At 50.3% G+C, this 20,223-nt stretch overlaps 1 protein-coding gene and 1 non-coding gene across 2 annotated transcripts in view; one reads left to right on the forward strand and one right to left on the reverse strand.

Moving 5' to 3' along the window:
* Positions 1-3,452: 3,452 nt before the first annotated feature.
* LOC119432524 (dnaJ homolog subfamily B member 4-like) overlaps positions 3,453-20,223 on the forward strand; it is a 24,614-nt gene continuing 7,843 nt past the window's right edge. The window contains exons 1-3 of the mRNA XM_049658275.1: positions 3,453-3,565; positions 9,979-10,198; positions 16,692-17,038. Coding sequence (XP_049514232.1) covers positions 3,494-3,565; positions 9,979-10,198; positions 16,692-17,038 — 639 coding nt within the window. The 5' untranslated portion in view covers positions 3,453-3,493. The remainder of the gene's footprint in view (positions 3,566-9,978; positions 10,199-16,691; positions 17,039-20,223) is intronic.
* On the reverse strand, positions 10,438-10,620 carry LOC119434196 (U2 spliceosomal RNA). Its single transcript, XR_005188580.1, has one exon. It is a non-coding gene; the product is annotated as a U2 spliceosomal RNA (small nuclear RNA).

Genomic DNA, 20,223 nt, shown 5'->3' on the forward strand with positions numbered 1-20,223 from the left:
TTCCGAGAACGGGTATAACGTGCCTTTCCAGAGCAACATTCCCGTTCATTGTGGGGCTTTATTTCTAATTAGAGTTAGTGTAAGGCAGCATACGCAGTAGTTCTATTTCCCATCTGCCAGCAGCGCCATCCTGCAACGAAGCGAGCAAGGAAGGGTGGCCTCCAAGATCGGGATGCAATGCCACGAGCTCGGAGGCCACGCATTTATTCGACGATGGTTCAGGCACTCGAGTGATTTATCTCTATACATTACTAGCCCCAAAGCTTACGACTTTGGTAAGGAACTATACGGCTAGCCTGTCCCGACTGCAGCTGTCTACTCGATAGCGACCGCATTGGAAGCAAAGTATGCCTTTTGCACTTGCCTCCCCCCTCCTCACACCCAGACACACTTTTGAAAGCGGGCACTGTCGACTGCACACTGGCAAATACAACAGCTGAGGTCAAATTTTCTTTTTCAATGTAGTGACCACGTAGGTGTGATGTTTCTCTTTAGTACGTATCGCGTGTATTATATAATTACAGGAAGCTAATTCTTGCGGCAACTGCTCGAAAATAGCACGAAATTCATGCACGAAAGGAGCGCCTGACACACGCAGGTACTGATTTCGTCTGGATGTCAATCTCGCTCCACGTGAGGACACTGCATGCATGATATTCCAAAGATGCGTCCCTATTATTTTAAATATGTACTTAGCAGTGCAATAAAATATAGAGGAGAATGGGGTCATGCCCCAGCCTTGATTGAATAGACTTTAATCAAGAGCATGGCTCAGTTCGAGGCATTGTCCGTGCCTCAAATCACAGGCTGCTGCGAAAATACTTGTTTGATTACAATCCTTGCGGGGTGGGAGGCTGGACGTAACGGTGCGGAACGGATACATCGTTTCTCTCGTGAACTTTTGCACCAATTTTTGAGGAGGTTTGTTGCATTTAAAATAAAAGTTTATATCTAGTGTCTGTAGCAAGGGGAGGTTTCATTTCGGCCATCGATGTTTTTAAAAAGACATCTGAAAATGAAAAAGAAAAAATAATGAGACCAAAATTCTGTACTGCACGCAATAATATATACAGGGTGTTTCAGCGAACACTTTCAAAAATTCTGAAAGGTTGCCTGCGGCAGATAGCACAATTTTAGTTCAGGAGCTGGTCTACTCGAAGAGGCGGACATTACTTGCACAAGAAATTGAACTGCATAGTCGAATAATGAACAAAAAATTACTAAGTTTTAACTAATTACCTGATGGCCCATATTGCAAGTTACAAATTGCAGCCGTGGAGTTCGCAAGGCGGATCCACTTGGAACGAATTCTCGGGAGGACACCAGTTTCGAGATATTAATTCCCGAAGTTTGCGGAGAAATGCATTGGCGTTCCAGTTAATTTCTTAACAAAACGTCGCTTTATGCGAAAATTCGTTCCAAGTGGATCCGCCTTGCGAACTCCACGGCTGCAATTTGTAACTTGCAATATGGGCCATCAGGTAATTAGTTAAAACTTAGTAATTTTTTGTTCATTATTCGACTATGCAGTTCAATTTCTTGTGCAAGTAATGTCCGCCTCTTCGAGTAGACCAGCTCCTGAACTAAAATTGTGCTATCTGCCGCAGGCAACCTTTCAGAATTTTTGAAAGTGTTCGCTGAAACACCCTGTATAAACTGGACAGCATTGGTGTCTCATACAGCGCTCTGAAATAGACCACTAATTAAGCAGTAGAACTTTCGCAAAACCATTGCAAACATTATTATAACAATTTTACGTAAGTTCTAAATTAATATACGTACTTAGTCCGCTTAATATGGTGTAACATATGCATTTACCTGCGATATATATATTTGGTGCAGCATTACAGATTTGCAAACTTCGAACTTAATTTTTTTTTTTTTTTTAATCTTTCCAGCTCTTCGGAATGTTTCTAAAAACTTCCGGGCCTTGAATCAAATTTGTTATTACTGCAGTCACTTTGTCTTTCAAATGCAACCAATTTAATGAAATCGGTCCAGCGGTTGTTACATAACAGTATTTATGTGTTTTGCATGTAATTGAACAGATGTACTACCATATAGCTCGGTTTCCGTCAAAGCTAGACCGTATACCTGAGGGCACGTTAAAAGTGGTCAAAATCAATTCGGAGTCCCCCAAAACACTGTGCCTCATAATCAGATAGCTGTTTTATTGGCACATAAAACCCCAGCGTTTAATGGAACGTATGTCCCTCGAAAGAGAATAATAATAATAAAAAAATCTGCGATGACTAATTGTGTGTCAAAGACGTGCTTCATGCGGAACTCTGATCTTAAAGATAAAAAAAAAATATATGTTTTACAGTATCACAAACGTGGACAACACTTGAGCACAGCTTCAGCATGGGGAATTGTTTGCAATGCAACAAGTTTGCACACGTGCGAGCGCGTACCATAGTCCTGCCATGGACGGTTTAGTTCTATCCAATGCATTGCAGGGGCCTAATTCACATGCTTTTTCGCACGTAAGTGCTCTTTGCATATCCCCATGCAGATGCACACAGAATCTCGAGTTCTTTACATGAGAGAACTGCATTGTAAAAGCACAGCAAATATATATATATATATATATATATATATATATTTTTTTTTTTTTTTTTTTTACGGATGGAAGCATGTTGAAAACTAGCGAATATTAAATCGCTTTCCCTAAATCGAGACGCAACAATTTCGCTTATTTTCTTAGGCTGCCTAGAAGTCAATAATTCATATTGAATTACAGAAAAAAATCACCTGCCATCGTGCATTCACTCTCGAACTGGTGCGCCTGCCTGCAGAAACCGCGCCTCTCTTGCAGCAAGCTCATTGGGATTTAATAGTAATCGCTTCCACCGTTCTCTCTGCTTTGAGACTTCACTAAGTATATTGTCACATATCCCTTAGATATTCTAAAGAAAACGAATGTTCGACAGTTTCGAGTAGTGAATTCTCGAATCGAAGTGCTGTTGTGTGTTACGAACTCCGAGAACAAAACAAAGAGAGAGAGAGAGAAATAAGCACAAACTTAAGTCATATACCGTTATCATTCTTAACGACTACCCGCCGTGGTTGCTTGGTGTTGGGCTGCTGAGCACGAGGTCGCGGGATCGAATCCCGGCCACGGCGGCCGCATTTCGATGGGGGCGAAACGCAGAAAACACCCGTGTACTCAGATTTAGGTGCACGTTAAAGAACCCCAGGTGGTCGGAATTAATCCGGAGTCCCCCATTACCGCGTGCCTCACAATCAGATAGTAGTTTTGGCTCGCAAACCCCCGTAAATTAATTATTTACTTCCTCCTCCGCGGGCAGTGTGCGCGAATATCTAGTATATACGGAGTTGCGCTATGGAATGTACACGACTCGATCGACTGATAACGCCTTAGAGGTGTGCTGATGCATTTGTTCTGTGTATCTCTCTCCGCGACGGTGCGTTACAGCGACGGCCAGTTGCTACGAGGCACCACAGAGATTGCGTGCGCGAAAAGGCACGCATGCGCAAACGCATCTGGGCGGAGGGAACGAATCGAGAACTTCGTACACTGCAGCAGGACTGGACTCCGAAAGTAAGTCGTGTATTTTGTCGCCCATTCATGAAAAGAAAAGAAAACGTCGCGAATTGTTCAATCCGAAGCACAAGTGCACAACGCACTAAGGGGAGCACTTTATACACGGGGAATAGGCCAAAGTGATTACGAGAGTATAGAATGCTGCCTAAAGAGACTGCCCCGTGATATTAAGCCCAGATAAAAAATAAATGACATTACGCGATAAATTACTCGTAGGCAGAGCAGGGCTGATCGACGCAGAGCAGTATCAAAGCTTTGTCTTACGCGTAGATTACGACGAAGAAAATGTGGTGAGCAAACACGGACTTGTTGAATGTACGGGGTGTTTGGTATTTGGAGAAATCACCTGTGGCATATAGCACAACTCTAATCCTTGAGCCTGATTTCTCAAAGGGGCGGACATTGTTTACGCGAGAAATCGAAATTCATAATCGGCATCATTAACAACAATTCACTAATTAATCATGTTTCTAATTATCTAACCCCACATATTGTGGCCGGGTAGTAGGCAAGGAGGATCTACATGAAACGAATTCGCCGGATGACACCAGCTTCGAGTTATTAATTCCCAAACTTTGCGAGGAAATACATTGGCGGCCCAGTTACTTCTGTGCTTCAATGCATAAAACGGTGTTTCGTTGAAAAAGGAAGTGGAACGACAGTGCGTATTTACCCCAAATTTGATGGCGCATATTTCGAAAATGGGGTCGTCCACAGATTTCAGTTCAAGCGGATATGCCTTGCAATCACACCGGTTACAATTAGTTAATTGCAATGTATGCCGTAAGGTAATTAGAAACCTAATTAGTGATGTTGTGTTACTTAGTGTATTATGAATTTGAATTTCTCGTGCAAGTAATGTCCGCCTTTTTGGGTAGACCAGCTCCAGAGCTATAATTGCGCTATTCCCCACAGGCGATCGAGTTTTAAAGCTTATTTGCTAAAAGACTTTGCAGAAACCCCTGGCTGGGTGTGAAGTGAAGCTTTCCTGAAGCTCTTCCGCGAGTGCAAGCAGGTTTGTTCACGCTCTTGATTCGATGAAATTGTATTAAAAGAATGTGCTAGCTGACTCGACATTACTGAACATTTCTACGGCACCCACGAATGTAGTGGTGTAGCCCGCTTCGCCTTGGCGTAGGCTGGTCGTGCACTTCTCTCGTCATTTGCCTATTCGCGAATGCAATAAGCGCTCGCTATGCCTAGAGGGCCGCACCGAGAAATAGCGGATCCAGGTTCAAGGTTCAAGCGAAAGAGGGTCTCCTATCACGGCATGCGCTGAATGCCTCGTAGCTCTCAAATCGCCGTGATACCGCCGCGCACAAGCCGGAAATGAAAAAAAAAACAAAACAAAAAAAAAAAAACAGAAAGGAAAGACAGCAATGTAGGATATCATTGTTTCTGGAAATTTAGAAGCAGACGGTGCGCGTCGGGGACCGATATGGATAAAGGTTTTGCGCATTCAGTAAAGTTGACTGATACCCCTGACACACGGGCGCTCTAAAGTCCTTTAGGTGAGGTGACATCTACTGGAAAGGCGTTCAAGCGCAGTGACACACGACAATTGATTTCGCGGAAATAAAAAAAAAAAAGGGCGGTGGGGGGAGGGAGTTAGGAAGACGCAAACATTCCTTGTCGCCGTAAACGAGTGCACGCGTTTTGTCGCCGCCAAAGCTGGAAAAGAGGACGCAAACTGCGTGATATCATTGCTGGAACGAGAACCCTTCAAGGACGTCAGAATCGTCGTCGAAGACAATGACCCAGCCTCTAAAAGCGAGAAACTGCCACTTCGTGCATGAGAAAAGAAATATCACCCTTCGTTTCCCAGCACCTCATCATCCGGAAGCGAATTCCCTTGCAGAGCGAATGATAAGGGACTTGAAGATGTACATTAGATTATACCCCGAATTCCAAGGCGGCTGGAAACGAGCCTTATAAGGAGCCGTAGCACATCACAACAGATCATATACAGCGGGCCTGGGATGCAGCCCACATTTTGCGGCATTTGGCACGAGCTCATGGCTGCCAGCGGGTCACGAACTGGGTTTAGTGAAACTAATTGATCTGAAGGAACACCCCAAGACTTCTCAGCAGCGAAAAAAATATAGAGTTCCAATGAAAAAGAATTTTGACAGCAGACAAAGCAAAAAAAAATGCCGGAGATTGAACCAGATTCGTCGGTTCTGGTCCGAAAGGGACTTGATTCGGAAAGGCCCTTTACAGGACCTTACTTTGTCGTCAAGACAGTCAGACACCAAGGACTCCTGAAGACAATACACTACCAAGGACCAGGTGAAAAATTTGAAAAGGCTTCCATTGGGAATGTGCGGCCGTATTATTGTCCTCGTGGGGGCCAAGACAGCTGATTGGGAGTCTGTGGCGAACCACATCGCCAGCGTAGTAATGCAGAAGAGAAGACGACGACGAAGTTAGACGGAAGAATGTAGGAATAAATGGGTTCTACCTGCAGTACCCTAGCGAAATATTTACATTATTATTACATTATTATTACGTCTCTACATGTGGATTGAAAGTTACCTAGATGGTCGCACAGTCTTCATGTCCACAACTGATGGCGAAACGAGAAGACACGTTGTGGTCCGTGGAGTGCCTCAAGGAGGAGTCCTCAGCCCGACTCTTTTCAATATTGCCCTTATTGGCCTTGCGGAAATAATTCCTGACACAGTACGCATCAGTACCTACGCAGATGACATATGCATATGGGCGTCCGCAGTCACACGACCGCAAATTCGTGCAAGATTGCAACGAGCCGTTTCTTTAACGTCTCAGTACCTGCAGTGCCAAGGACTGCAACTGGCTCCAGAAAAGTGCGCTGCGATAGCGTTCACACGGAAGCTTATGTGTTGGTATCCAATTATGATCAATGGCAATACCATCCCATATGTGGCCCACCACAGATACCTCGGCGTTGTCATTGACCGCGGTGTTTCATGGTCAAAGCATGTGGCAATGTTAAAGAAAAAATTAACTGGGCTTGCTCAAGTTTTTCGCTTTTTGGCCGGTATGAAGTGGGGCCCATCTGAGCATTCGCTACTCCGGCTGTACCAGGCTCTCTACGTCGGCTACATTCGGTATAGCCTGCCAGTTTTATCAGGTATGAGCCGGTCATGTTTGCGTACGCTGGAAAGTGCCCAGGCACAGATGCTGAAAACATGTCTCGGTGTTCCACGTTGCACCTCAACCTACGGAACAATTGAGGAGGCTCGCGTCACCCCTTTACCTGTCTATCTACGATGCGAACCTCTTCGAGTATTCCTGCGACTACTGTGCCGTCATGGATGCCACCCGTTATCGACACTTCCCGACATACGGCCAGACTCCACATTTTCAAGAGCCATTAAATGCCAAGAATCTGCCATACCATCATACTTTGCCCCTGCTGACCTTCCACGTATGCCCCCATGGGTAATGTCTAAAATACGGGTGCGTCTATCTATTCCCGGAATTTCTAAAAAATCGCGAATACCTACCGTCGGCCTCAGACATTTAACACTTGAATATATGTCGAAAGAATATGACTCCTCGGTGAATGTGTATACAGACGGATCGGTCTCGTCGTATGCGTCTGGTGCGGCTTTCGTCGTGCCTGCGCATGAAGTCATTCGACGGTTTCGTCTGTGTAACAAGGCGACTACAACATCTACGGAATTAGTGGCAATCAGAGAGGCCGTTCGATATATTTTGCAACAGCCTCCTCAAGTATGGACAGTCTTCAGTGACGCAAAGTCGGCTCTGCAACTACTAAGACTGGTGTTGAAAGAAAGCGCTTACAGAGTGTTGGCTCTTCAAACTGCCGAGCTATACACTTTAGCGCAAGAAAACGGCCACCACATCACATTTCAGTGGATTCCCAGTCACTGTGGTATACACGGCAACGAATTGGCTGATGCCGAAGCAAAGAAAGCACTGGAAGAACCAGAGTCAATGCTTGCGATTCCTTTTTCAAGAGCGGACGCCAACTGCCTTCTCTCCAGTGTCATCCGAAAATCGACTGAAAAGCACTGGGACAATCCGGATAATCGACACAGACGACTGCAGAGATTGGACCCTACCATGAAATTTAGGCTACCACCGAAAATTAAACGCAGCTGTGCCAGTCTTCTGCACAGACTAAGGCTGGGGGTAGCGTTTACGCGCGGATACGTACACCTCATGCGACGCACCGAGTCTCCAGACTGTGAATTGTGCAATGTCAAAGAGACTATAGGTCATGTGCTTTGTGACTGCCCTAGGTACGTGCAAGAGCGTCAAAGGTTGAATAATGACCTTACGCGTCTCGACAGCCCACCGTTGTCGGAGGACGTTATTTTAGGCCCTTGGCCAGACACTCAATCAAGTTTCAAGGCCATGCAGGCGCTACTGAACTTTTTAAAAAGTACGGGCCTGGACTGTAGGCTTTGAGCATGCCAAAGTGCTTGCCATATGTTTCATATCCTCCTTCTCTCATCATCGTCACCCATCATGCGCCTTTTTCTTCCCTCTTTCTTTCCCTCTTCCCCTTCCCCCAACGCAGAGTAGCTGGCTAGAGGAATTTACCTCTGGCCGACCTCTCTGCATTTCGCATCATTAAACTTATCTCTCTCTCTCTCTCTCTCTACATTATTATTATCAGAAACAGCTAAGCTCTTTAACCTGGGCGTTTGCCGTCAGGTGTAACGCCGAAATGTGGGCCGATCTTGGTGGTAGTGCATAAAGGGTCCAAGCGCAATGGCACATACCTCTGTGAACTAGAGAAGCTGTTTAAGCTCGAGGATGGTCCGTCGAGTGTACGCCGCAAAACCTCCGCCTGGCGATGACGTCACCATGCGTCGCCTAGCAACGCCTCGCCCCAGCTGCGCCGAGCCTCGCCACAGCTGCATGAGCCGTAACGTCATCGCGCGCGCCGCATCGCTTCAATTTAGCTTTACCAATCCATGACGTCGCCGTGCCGAGTAGTTGCCGCGGCTGCGCAGAACGGAGCTAAGCCGTGACGTCACTGCGCCGACCCACGGGATAATAGCTCCGCGTTTCATTACGCAGATATCCGCACCGGTACTTCAAAGGGGGCAAGTTGACACCGTTTACTGTAACTTCAGCAAAGCTTTTGATGTAGGCAGCCACTCGCGGCTTCTGACCAAGCTTACGCACATTGATGTTGACTCGTCACTTGTCAATCTCTTGCGCAATTATCGTCTTGATAAATCGTGCTATATTGACGTCAATGGCCAAACGTCTTCTTTTTTACATGGCAACTAGCGGCGTCCCTCAAGGATCAGTATTAGGACCACTCCTTCTTCAAGCGAAGCTTGTATTGCATTACAAATTTCGGTGGCGGCGTAGTCACGCAAAAAGTCATGTGTGGCGCATACCCGCTTTGATTATGCGGGTATGAGCCAGGGATATGCTGGTATGAGCCAGGGAGAAGAAATAAAGAAAGTAATAAGGAAGGAAAGAAAGAAAGAAACAGGTGCGGAGAAAGCTGCGCCGGCGCCGGATAACGTGACGCGCGCGGCCAATCAGTGTCGTTTCGTGTCTCGCGAGGAGAAAAAAAGGCAAGGAAATGGGGTTGGCGCGCGCTCCGCCGGGCTTCCCTAGCCTCAGATCTGTTTCGGCGACCGGACTACAGAGTCTTTATAACGCTTACTTTCGTGGCCTGGATATCTTTCATAACTCGCTGTCATCGTTCTTTTCCGAGCTTAGACTCCTGAATTATCAGTAAAACCGAAATAAGTGAAGCTTCGATAACAGATATTGTTCAGTTGTAAGGACGGCGAAGAATCAAGCACTAGTGAAAACTTTGAACAGTGAAAACTAACTGTTTATTGGGTGAACCTGTGCCCAGAAAGAAAAGTGACACTCGATGGTCGACGATATAGCGTCAAGTACAGTCGGCGATCGGCGAAAATCTGATATGCGGCTCAAGCACTTCGGCTTTTATACATGACACGTCGAACGTTCTAGCTTAATCGTTGGTGTCCGCGTGCATTCCCGAAAGTACTACACAAATCGCGTTGCGCATACAATCAGGTTACACTATAGGTTCGATGACAACAGACAACGGATAGTCATCGATAGCATTCGAGAAGGTTCCCATACACGCAGGCGCGTCCTGCGCCGAGCGATAACGTTTAACCTTTGTCATCCGATGAAAAGCGGCAACCGGAGAAAGATAAATGACCACACGTGTCAATATTAATGCTGCAGATATGGGCTTAGTCGTGACTCTTGCATTTCATTCGACTTATCGCGGAAAATGCGAAAGCACTCATACCTCCAAAACTGATCCAGAAAGAATGTCACGTCTAACTGTGGGCTTATAGACTAGTGCAACCATGGCCTCCAGATCAGGTCTGCTCTGTTCGTCCTGGGCCCGCTTGTTCATCTTGCTAATCTTGTTCCTGTTACCCTTGCAGGAGACGATGGTTAAAGACTACTACCATATCCTCGGCATCGGCAAGGATGCCAGCAAGAACGACGTCGTGGAGGCCTACCGGAAGCTCGCCTGCAAGTACCATCCAGACATTAACAAGTCTCCGGAGGCCGTAGAGAAGTTCAAGGAGATTGACGAGGCGTTCGAGGTGCTGAGCGACAAAAAGAAGCGAGACTTCTACGACCGCATCGGCAGTAGAACCGGTGCGAATCTAACGTTGTGTTTTATCTTGAAAACGCACATGTGTGATGCTAAATCGCCCACCATAGGCATACGTTCACGCGTCCTACTTATGTGCTTGTCAGATGGAGTTAGGGGGTGATCGACGCCGCACAATATGAACGCTGTTTTTGACCCATAATTTATGGTGGAAAATAGTCTAAAATCTTTCCTCTTTCTTACAGCGAAGCTGTATATATAGCTAGTTTCCAGTGGATTGATGTCTGTATAGACCAAAAGTCCAGATGATAGCGCAATACCGGGCCGACTTGCGGCGGAGGTGAAGCAGGCTTCAAGCACCCCGCCAACTTGCAAAAATAAGTTTACTATCTTGGGTCCAAATACAACCCGTATCATATATTAAGCCGATAAGAACAAATACTACACTTTGACCCGCGTCGGCCATGTCTACGTTCGCACCATAAACGTGTACGCCATCCCGCGTAATCAAACTTGTGCCTACATATCTGAGTGTCTTCTGTCTCCTGGCGTCATGCTCTACGTAGGCTTCTTTCCTCAGTTCGGCTCCAACTGTGAAATGGGTGGGCTGCGTGTAGTACGGTCTGAAGAAGAACAACGTGCCTACCAAGAACGACGGCGTAAACAGAAAAGGGAATGGGCGTGACGGCAGCGGAAGGAGACCACCGACGATGAGCGGGCTGCGTACGCCAAGCGTAAGCGTGCTTCCAGCCAGTACCGCGATGCGGAAAGAAATGCGAACCGTCCATATGGCCCCCATCTCGCAAACTTGCATGGAACGTTACACCGGAGCAACGGTCAATCACCACATACACAGCTTCGCTGGTCATCCACCTTCACAGAGTGGAATGGCACTGAATTTTTATTGCGATATCAATTATATGGACACTCCAAAGCAGATTTCTGCCGTCGGCGTCGCCGTCACCGTGAGGTTCCGTATGACGTCAATGCAGATGAAATCGTCGATGATGATGATGATAAGTGGTTCTTGAGGGAAAGGGAAAGGTTGGCGCTATCTTCTGCAGCCCTTGAGGGAGCACGGCTCAGCGCCAACGGGGAGGGGTAAATGGGAGCGAAAGAAGGGATAGAGTGGAGTCGCCATGGCTGGGCGAAGCAAAACCGGCAGGCATAGGCGGCACGTATCAGGCCGAGATGGAAGGCCTTGGTGTGCTGCAGAGTCTGCAGGGGTGTTGTGCCAGGCCGGTCAGGCCTGGGGTGGGGTGGGAGGCCGTGAGGCCTTCCCGCTTGTAGAAATGTCCTTAGAGGCGTGCGGAGAGCCCTGACGAGTCAAGGAACTCCACGACGCCTCGAAGTGCAGAAAGGTGGTGTCGGCCGGGGAAGAGGAGATCTTCCTCCTTGCCAGAGGGGAGGCCCAGGCGGCGGAACTCCTGCAGGAGTGGGCCCCGCTGCTGGAGGTACGCCGGGCAGGCCAGCAGGAGATGTTCGATCGTCTCCGGCTCCCCGCAGGAGCTGCAGGCCGGGGACGCGCTCGTCCCAGTCGGTAGCTGCGTGCTGCCGTCCAGCTGCAGCCGATGCGGAGCCGGAGAAGAAGGAGCGAGGTCTCCCTGCGAGCCAGGCCTCGCGGGGGGAGTGGTCGTGGGGGGCATCCCAGTGCCACCCGTTTGTCTGGGTGGTGGGTCGCCAGGTGTCGCCGCAGCCTCAGTCCTGTGAAGTCGCCCTCCGTCACGGCCCGACTGAGGGGCCACAGTGGTGTGGTGGGCGTCCTTCGCCAGGGTGTCGGCTGCCTCGTTGCCCGGGATCCCTACGTGGGCAGGGATCCAGTGCAGGGACACCGGGTGGCCTGCGTCCTGCAGCGCTGTCAGCCGGGTAGACAGCAGTGCGACTCCAAGGATGGCGCTTTCTGGCCTCTGCAGGCCGAGGAGGGCTGCCTTGGAGTCGCAGAGGATGGCCGCTGGTACCCCAGGAAGCTCCTCGGAGAGCAGGTCGACGGCCAGGTGGAGGCCTGCCACCTCCGCTGCAGTCGAGCTGGCGTGTCTGGGTAGTCGACACTGCCTGCTCTTCTGCAGGGCTGGTGCCGTGCAGGCCGCCGTGGCAGAGCCGGTGTCCGGTACCACCGACCCGTCGACGTACACCAGGAGGTGGTCTCCGAGGGTCTCGTCCAGGAGGCAGGCGGCCGTCTGCTGCAGGGCGCAAGCGGGCGAGCGCCTCTTCGAAATCCCGGGCAGCTCCGTGGCGATGGGGACAGGATGCCTCTGCGGTGGGGGCAGCTGTACCGCATTCGGCGGTGGGTTGCCAACCACCTCCTCGTAGAGGCGGCACAGCTGACCCATCCTTGAGGAAGGCCGGGACTGGAGGCGACGCAGCAGGCCTCTGCCATCAGGAGCATGGTGGCGGCGGTCGACGTGCCTCAGCCCCTGCTGCAGGAAGAGGAGCGACAGGGGCCATGCTCCAGCCTCCGCAAGGGTAGCGGCAATCTGGGAGCTCCGGGGGACGCCCAGGCAGAGTCGGATGGCCGCCCCGGTGCTGCAGCTCCAACTTTTCGAGGCGGCGTGGCGGCAGCGCCACCAGCGGGAGGGCGTACCGCAGGCGTGATGTGGCCGCCGCCTCGTAGAGCCGCAGGGCCCACTTCACCGAGCAGCCCTCTCCATGGGCAAGGAGCTGCGACACGGCCTTGCGGACCCTGATGGTCTGGGTCTGCATGGCCCCGACTGCCGGTAGCCAGGTTAGCCGGTGGTCGATGCGCAGCCCAAGGTACGACACAGTCGTACTCCATGGGATGCGCACGCCTTCCAGCTGCAGCCGGGGAGCTGAGCGCCGTGCCGCTGCTCTCGGGTGGACGAGGAGGGCCACCGTCTTCCCCGTCGAAACCGAGAGTCCGATGCTTCCCAGGTAGGCGGCCGTGGTGTCCAGGGCTCTCTGGAGGGCCAGGCACACGTGGCGGCTTGACTGCGGCGGTCCCCGCACCCACAGGGCGATGTCATCCGCGTAGATGGAGCACTCCACCTTGTAGTGAGGGTCGGTCGGCAGTGCAGCAGGCAACCAGGCCAGGCGAGGTTTGAAGAGAAACGGGCTCACCACTGACCCTTGTGGTACGCCTGCTGCGACCGGACGGGGAGTGCTCCTTGCATGGCCCACGCGGACCCTGAGGGTGCGGTCGTTCAGGAACGATGACAGGAACCGCCGCAGGTTGCCGCCAATGCCCAGGAGGTCCAGAGCCTGCTGGACGACCGCATGTGGGAGGCCATCGAACGCCCCCTTGACGTCGATGAGGAGGAGCATGGCGAGGTCTCCGCTGGCCCTGGCGTCCTCCAGAGTGGAGACGACGTCTGCGATGGAGTCCGCAGTGCACCTTCGGCGCCGGAAGCCTGTCTGCTGGTCCGCGAGGAACCCGCAGGCGCGGGCCACCCATTCTAGCCGTGCCAGAGCAATGGCCTCCATCACCTTGCAGGCAGCGGAGGTGAGAGAGACCGGTCGGTATGAGGACAGCTCGTTAGCCGGCTTATTGCTCTTCAGAATGGGGGCCACGATGGCTGTGCGCCAGGCCTCCGGCACCTGTCCTGACCACCAGATGTTGTTGTAGCAGTCGAGCAGGCGTCGTTGCTCACTGGTGGCCAGGTTGCGGAGCATCTGGAGTGTCACTCCGTCTGCTCCCGGTGCACTGCGACGCTTGCCCCTCCTCAGGGCCGTCTCGTCGCCGCGCGCCGCCGAACGCTGTATGTGCGAGTGAAAGGGCGCGAGAGACGCACGCTTTCACGGGGAGTGAACCCACGGCGGAGAACAAACGCGCGTTCTGCGCCGTGCTCCCGGGCGCCTACTTCCGGGCTGCAGAAGTAGGCGTCTCTTTCCTCCTTTACAATCACCATATATGTAGAGCAAACGCGCCTTCTTCCGACGCGCGAAAGGCCGTGGGGGGGAGGGAAGGGAGGCGACGTTTAGCTGCGGCACCAAGTGCCTATTTGTATCAGAGGCTCCGGCAACAGTCAACAACGCCGCACGCATTTTGTGCGAACGCGGGCAAAACGCCGACGGCGTCGACAACAGTTCTGCGTGTTGCCGGTGCTGCTGCATGTCCAAGTTTATACACCTGATAAAGCTACTATCATTACTCCGTATAGCTCTCTACAAATTTGCTATCGCAATTGATGCTTCGCCTTTCAGGTGAAACTGCGACAACTTTTTTTTTTTCTAGAACATGTGTTGAGGTCGTATGTTGTAGTAACTCGATTATTTAAGCGCCGCGCCCTGTTTTCCCTTCACATTGTCGCAGTCATGTGGTACATACACGTCTTTTAGAATCACCGTGGAGCATTTGCTCTTTCCCGCAAAGCAGCGAATCTCCTCTGATGTCATGGTGTGTCAGGTGGGTCGCAAGGTGCTGCATTTCGTATTCAAGGTAAAAATGTTTTTTTTTTTTTTTTTTTTTTTTTGTTGTTGTTATAAACCTTCTGGCATTTCATCGTCACCTGAAAAGAAAGAGAAAAGAAAAGGTTTTGATTGTTTTGCAGTTAGAAGAATATGATATGACAGGCTTTAAAGATCAGGAGTGTTTTTTTGTACCACGGAATGATTCTCTCGGGGAAAAAAAAGGAAAAATTAAACAAACCACGAAAAGAAAGGAATTATGCGCTGAATGCGAGTTTAATTAAGAGACTGACGGAGCAGACGTTATGAAAATGATTATGAAATAATTGAAGCAAAACTAAAGCGAAAGTTTTGCGTGGAAGTGGGATATCCCTCGTGCAGCGCAGGAAACTGGACGAGTATTGACATAAAAATGGCGCAGGAACTATCGACGATGATTGTCAATATAAGCGAATAGCCGGCCGGTTTAAAAAAAATATTCGCTGTATTGAATGAATGCTGAGGCATGTATGTATTTGTTTCAGGGAGAATATTTAGATAGCGTTTATTCCTTCATCGCGTTATGTACCGTAAGAGATGGAGCCGTTAACCAGTACGCTTGAAAGGTGGCGTAGTTAGCTATACACAGATGCGCGAATCAGACGGGAATGCCCGGATGTCCTGACCCCCCCCCCCCCCCCAGGAGGAGGAGGAAATAAACTTTATTGAAGACAAGGGGTGGGGGGGGGGGAGCCGGGGTCAGGCAGAGGGGGCTAGAGTGGCGTCCAGCTGGCCGCGACCTTCGCCACCCACTCCGCCAGCCCGGCTTGGGTTTGAGCGTTAGTAGATTTTAGTACGGAGTCCCACGCCTCCTGTGAGGGAGCTTGCCGTAGCAGACTTCTTGGGGGAGGATTATTCCTACAACCCCATAGAATATGATTCTGATCAGCTGGATCTGTGTCGCAATATTTACATTTTGAATTATAGTCGCCTTTGGATAGATAAGATAGAATCCCCATCCTCCTTAAATTTTGATGTACAGCGCCAGCGTACGGCACGTGGCAAACTCATGAAGTTCTTCCCAGCTACTTTGTTCTGGAGAGACAAGAAATGGTGAATGATTTATTGATGAGAACCAACCAGCTTGTAAAAGAAAAAATCATTATCTTCATCAGTCCCCATCTCAGTCAGACTTCACCCCATTAAAAAAAAAAATAGCGCAATGCTGGAGGCGCACTGGAGGCGCAATGCTAAAGAGACAGCGGAGCTGATGGGCACCTAGCTAGTCCTAGCTTCTGGGCTAGTGATCCCCAGCATTTTCAGGAATTTATTGGTTATTAATCGGTTAGCTATGCTAATCGATTAATCTATGCTAATTGTGTTTATTGGTTATTAATCGATTAGCTATGCTAATCGATGAATAACCAATAAACGTTCACACGTCCTAGGTGCTGAGCGACAAAAGAAGCGAGACTTCTACGACCGCATCGGCAGTAGAACCGGTGCGAATCTAGTGTGAATCTAATGCGAATCTGCGCGTGCGTGCCAGGCGCGCAGGCGAAGACGACCCGAGCCTCCGCCAATATGGTGGCACCATCTAGTTAACGTGCCTGCAACCACCGTGTGCGACAAGATGCAATTCAGACGCGATGCGATTCAGACGAGGCGCGCAATCAACGCTATCCCGATGTTAGATGTGCGCCACGTATTCTGGGTACCTCTTCGGTACACGTTGCGTCTCCTCTCAAGGTACGAACCGCTGCTCAAGAAGTGAATCGTAGAGCTACGTGCGTGGGTATACAACCAGGCATCATCGGGCTCAGCAGACTACTGTGCAGAGAGCATTACAACCGCAGCTCGCCGTCGCAGGGCGGACTGTTCAGATCGTTCTCGTCAAAATCGAGGCGAAGACATTTTGCCGCGAAGACTTTTTGTGCGTGGTGCCAAAATTGGAGCTCCTCTTGCGCCGCTTAACCAGCTTACGCTGTGACTGTGCTGCGTGTGCCGCGCAGGCCTGTAACTGATTTTTTTATTATTCTATTATTTTAACCCATAACTTTTGATCGTAGTTGTTTTAGCTTTTCTGCTACCATTTTCTTTTTCTCTGTGCGCCTGTATTTAGACCTTCGGGTATTCTTGCTCACTTAAACTAATTGATTAATTGATTGATTGATTGATTGATTCAATCTATGCAAGACACTGCAGGAGCAACCGAGCGACACCAAGAGCCGACCATTTATTACGACGTGCCCGTGTCACTCGAGGAAGTGTACAACGGTTGCACAAAGAAAATTAAAATCACGAGAACGGTGACGGGCCCAGACGGTCAGACGCCGAAGCCGGAGAGCAAGTTGTTCGATATCAAAGTGAAGCCCGGATGGAAAGAAGGCACCAAGGTCAGGTTCCATGGCGAAGGTGACCAGCTTCCCAACACCATCCCCGCCGACGTCGTGTTCATCATACGCGACAAGCCGCACCCGTACTTCAAGAGGGATGGAGCGGATGTCCTCTACGTCGCAAAGATCACTTTCAAGGAGGTAAGTGTTACGTCTTTTCTCTCTCATTGTTCTCGCTTCGTTATACAGTGGTCAGACACCTAGAGTAGCCCCCACCTTTGCCGAGAAAAAAAAACAAAGCAAAAAAAAAAGCTTGAAGGACGCTTAAGCTTCGCCTTTAAGAGTGGAACGCGATATCATTCAATGATCCACGCTTCCCGGCAACTGCAGCTTATGTAACCGTAATGCTTACCTGCAAACGCTGGCGGCGAACGCTATGCACGAAGGCGAGCTTTCTGGTTCTTTTTTATTTTTTCACCGCACAGCGGGCGCCGCCGCTGCCGCGGACGCGCGGAGGCGAGCGCCATCTGCATGGTGTTGAAAGGAACCGAGTGGGGCACGCCGCTCCCACTAAAACAGGCCTCAAACGGCAGTTGGAAAAGGTGTTTGTGTTTCAGTTTCCGGGTAACAGAATTATGTTTTCTCGTATATTCCAATTGAAATCCGACGCTATCATGTCTGTAGGTCGTGTGTACGTCGTACGTTACGAATTTTTATTATGCATTTGACTTTGAGAAATTGAATTAGTTCAGTAACGCCTATGCGCCGCACGGAGGGCCTGCGTGGTTTGGGATGATTTTTCTCTAACCGACAACGCCGCCTACGCGGACACCGTATTCACTGCGACACGGGGCCCTTAACGCTGTCGCGTTAAAAAGCAAGGTCACGGCAACTATAATGGAGGAGAAAAAGAGGAAAGGAGGGGGAAGGGGGCGCTGTTTTTTATTTTTCGTAAAGAGTATTGTTTACGCAAAATGTAAACAAATAAAAAATTCGAGGTAGCTTGCACTAGTGGCGCAAGGCACATCAGAGCTGATAGGTTCCTAGCTGGTCCTGGCTATGCGAAGTGATGCTAAGTTATATGAAGTAATGCCAATTGATGCTACGTTATACGAAGTGTGTAATCATTTCCTTGTGGTACGTGGCATCGGGGAACGCCTCGCGAAGCACTTACAGTCCGAGCACACGTAGGGGAAGTGGGGCGAAAGCTATGCAGTGTACGGGCGGCGCGCAGCAGCCGACATGCCGGGATGACGTCACGGCGCATGCACGCAGCTGGTGGGAGCATAGAGTTTCTCAGTATAACACCTAGAGGGAAAAGTGGCGCCACCGTCTATGCGAGTTTCTTAAAGGGCTGCAGTGCTCTCATGGGAATGACTGGATATGTGTCTGCGAGGCTTGTGTTGGCTGGTGTTGTACGAGGCTTCGTCTAAAACGTGTATGGGCTACACAAATAACGCGTTCTTAATAAACTCCATAAAAAGCTTTCATTCACCTATTACATCTCTCAATAAAGTTTAACTCACTACAATGCAGCATCAAGCGAATAAAAGCAGAACAGACGACAGTTGTTCAAAGCGAGCGTGAATCTTGTCGTCTGCCCTCCAACTTTAGCAGCCAGCTGATCCTTTCTACGTTTCATAAAATTGTGCATCCAATAGTATGTCCTCAAAATTAAACAAAACATGTTATTGTGTAATAATAAAGCTAAAGCAGTTTTTTACGTGCTGTTTTAGCAGGAAATGAATCATTGTGACCGACGGAACGGTGCTAGCCAGGCGCGTCTTCAAGGCGTTCGGGCTCTCCAAGAACGATGCCAATCCAATCCGAATCCACAATATACCGGCATTCCCACGCATACCACAGCGCAGCAGCACCACATTTCCCTCTAGGTTTTGTAGTGTGAAACTCTATGGGTGGGAGCTCGGCCGAGCCGCCGCCAGAGGCGCCTGCTGCAGCCACGGACACCGCGAGCGTTCGGCGCTAATGCAGAGAAACGGAGAAGAGCAGATGGCGTCAGCAGCACTTCAGCGCGTTGCCTCGTTGGTGCTGCTACAATTTGTTTCTCTCTCGCGCGCGCTCTCATTTTCTCTTTCTCTCTCCCGAGCTTAGCGCGCGACGCGCGCTCTCTCTCTCTCTCGCTCCCATTTTCTATTTCTCTCTCCCGAGCATAGCGCGCGACGCTCCGCGAGGTGGTTGCTAGGCAATGCAGTGGCAGGCGGCACACATTACGGCCGGCTTAAACAGCTATGCTGTTAAAACAAAATAAAGGGGCGATTAGAGCACTACATGGGCTCGGGCCGGGCTCGGGCACGGCGTGTGCTTTTAGGGGCGAAGCTCCTTAGGGTGTGGGTCTGTCCCTCCTCTGTAGTAGTAGTAGTAGTAGTAGTAGTAGTAGGTAGCCACGTCTTCTTTTATGAGAAAAAAAAATTCCGAAAGTTGTGTCCGTAGCGGAATCGAACCAGGGACCCCTCGCTTCTGAACGCGTGGCGCTAACCACTACGCCATGAAGCGCACATGGACAGACGCACCACGATGGCAATAAATACCCAACATTAACGAAAGACTGCGCGTTTCTAATGCGTTTGTGCTAGCGCGTTACGGCCCGTGTAAGAAACTGGTGTAAGACGCTGTGGCCTCTCCGCCTTACCCCCGTATTCAAAACGCTGATAGCGTCGGCAAACGCGGTGCACGTTCCGGCATGTGTAAACGGCTGCGTAAGACGCTGTGGCCTCTTCCCCTTAGAGTACTGCACGTTTCTAACGCGTTTGTGCTAGCGTCCCCTTAAGCGGGAGATGGTGCAATTATAATGAAGGGCGCTGTTATAAAATAGGAATGACGTCACATATGGCGAGTGTCATTGGTGGAAGTCAATCGTTCGATTTAGTGCGGCGAGACTGGGCGAATTAACACGGAAGATCACGGTTTACCGATGATTCCCTCCGAAGCTTCGCCCACTCATCATCATTCACCCCGTGGATATGCGGTGTTTTTTTTTTTACCCGGACCCGGGCCGGGCTCGGGTTTTTTCACGCGGGCCCGGGCCGGGCTCGGGCTTTCTGGTGGTGCGCATGTAACGTGCAGCGAGTTATTCTCGGGCGTCTCAACTCTGAAAAAAACATGTATTTTTCGGTCTCGGGCTGGGTTCGGGCCGGTGTCGAGCCGGGCTCGGGCCGGGCTCGGGCCTAAGGTAAAGAAAGGGGTGGCGGGCCGGGCCGGGCGGGTAACGTAGATTATTTCCGGGCCCGGGCCGGGCCCGGGTCTCGCCATAAAAGTTTTGATCGGGCTCGGGCGGGCAGCCCAACGTAAAAACGGGCCCGGGCCGGGCCTGGACTGAAAAAATCGGCCCGTGCAGTGCCCTATAGGGGCGATACCACGAGACAACTCTGCGT

Source organism: Dermacentor silvarum, chromosome 11 (assembly GCF_013339745.2).
Source record: "Dermacentor silvarum isolate Dsil-2018 chromosome 11, BIME_Dsil_1.4, whole genome shotgun sequence".
Lineage (NCBI taxonomy): Eukaryota > Metazoa > Arthropoda > Arachnida > Ixodida > Ixodidae > Dermacentor > Dermacentor silvarum.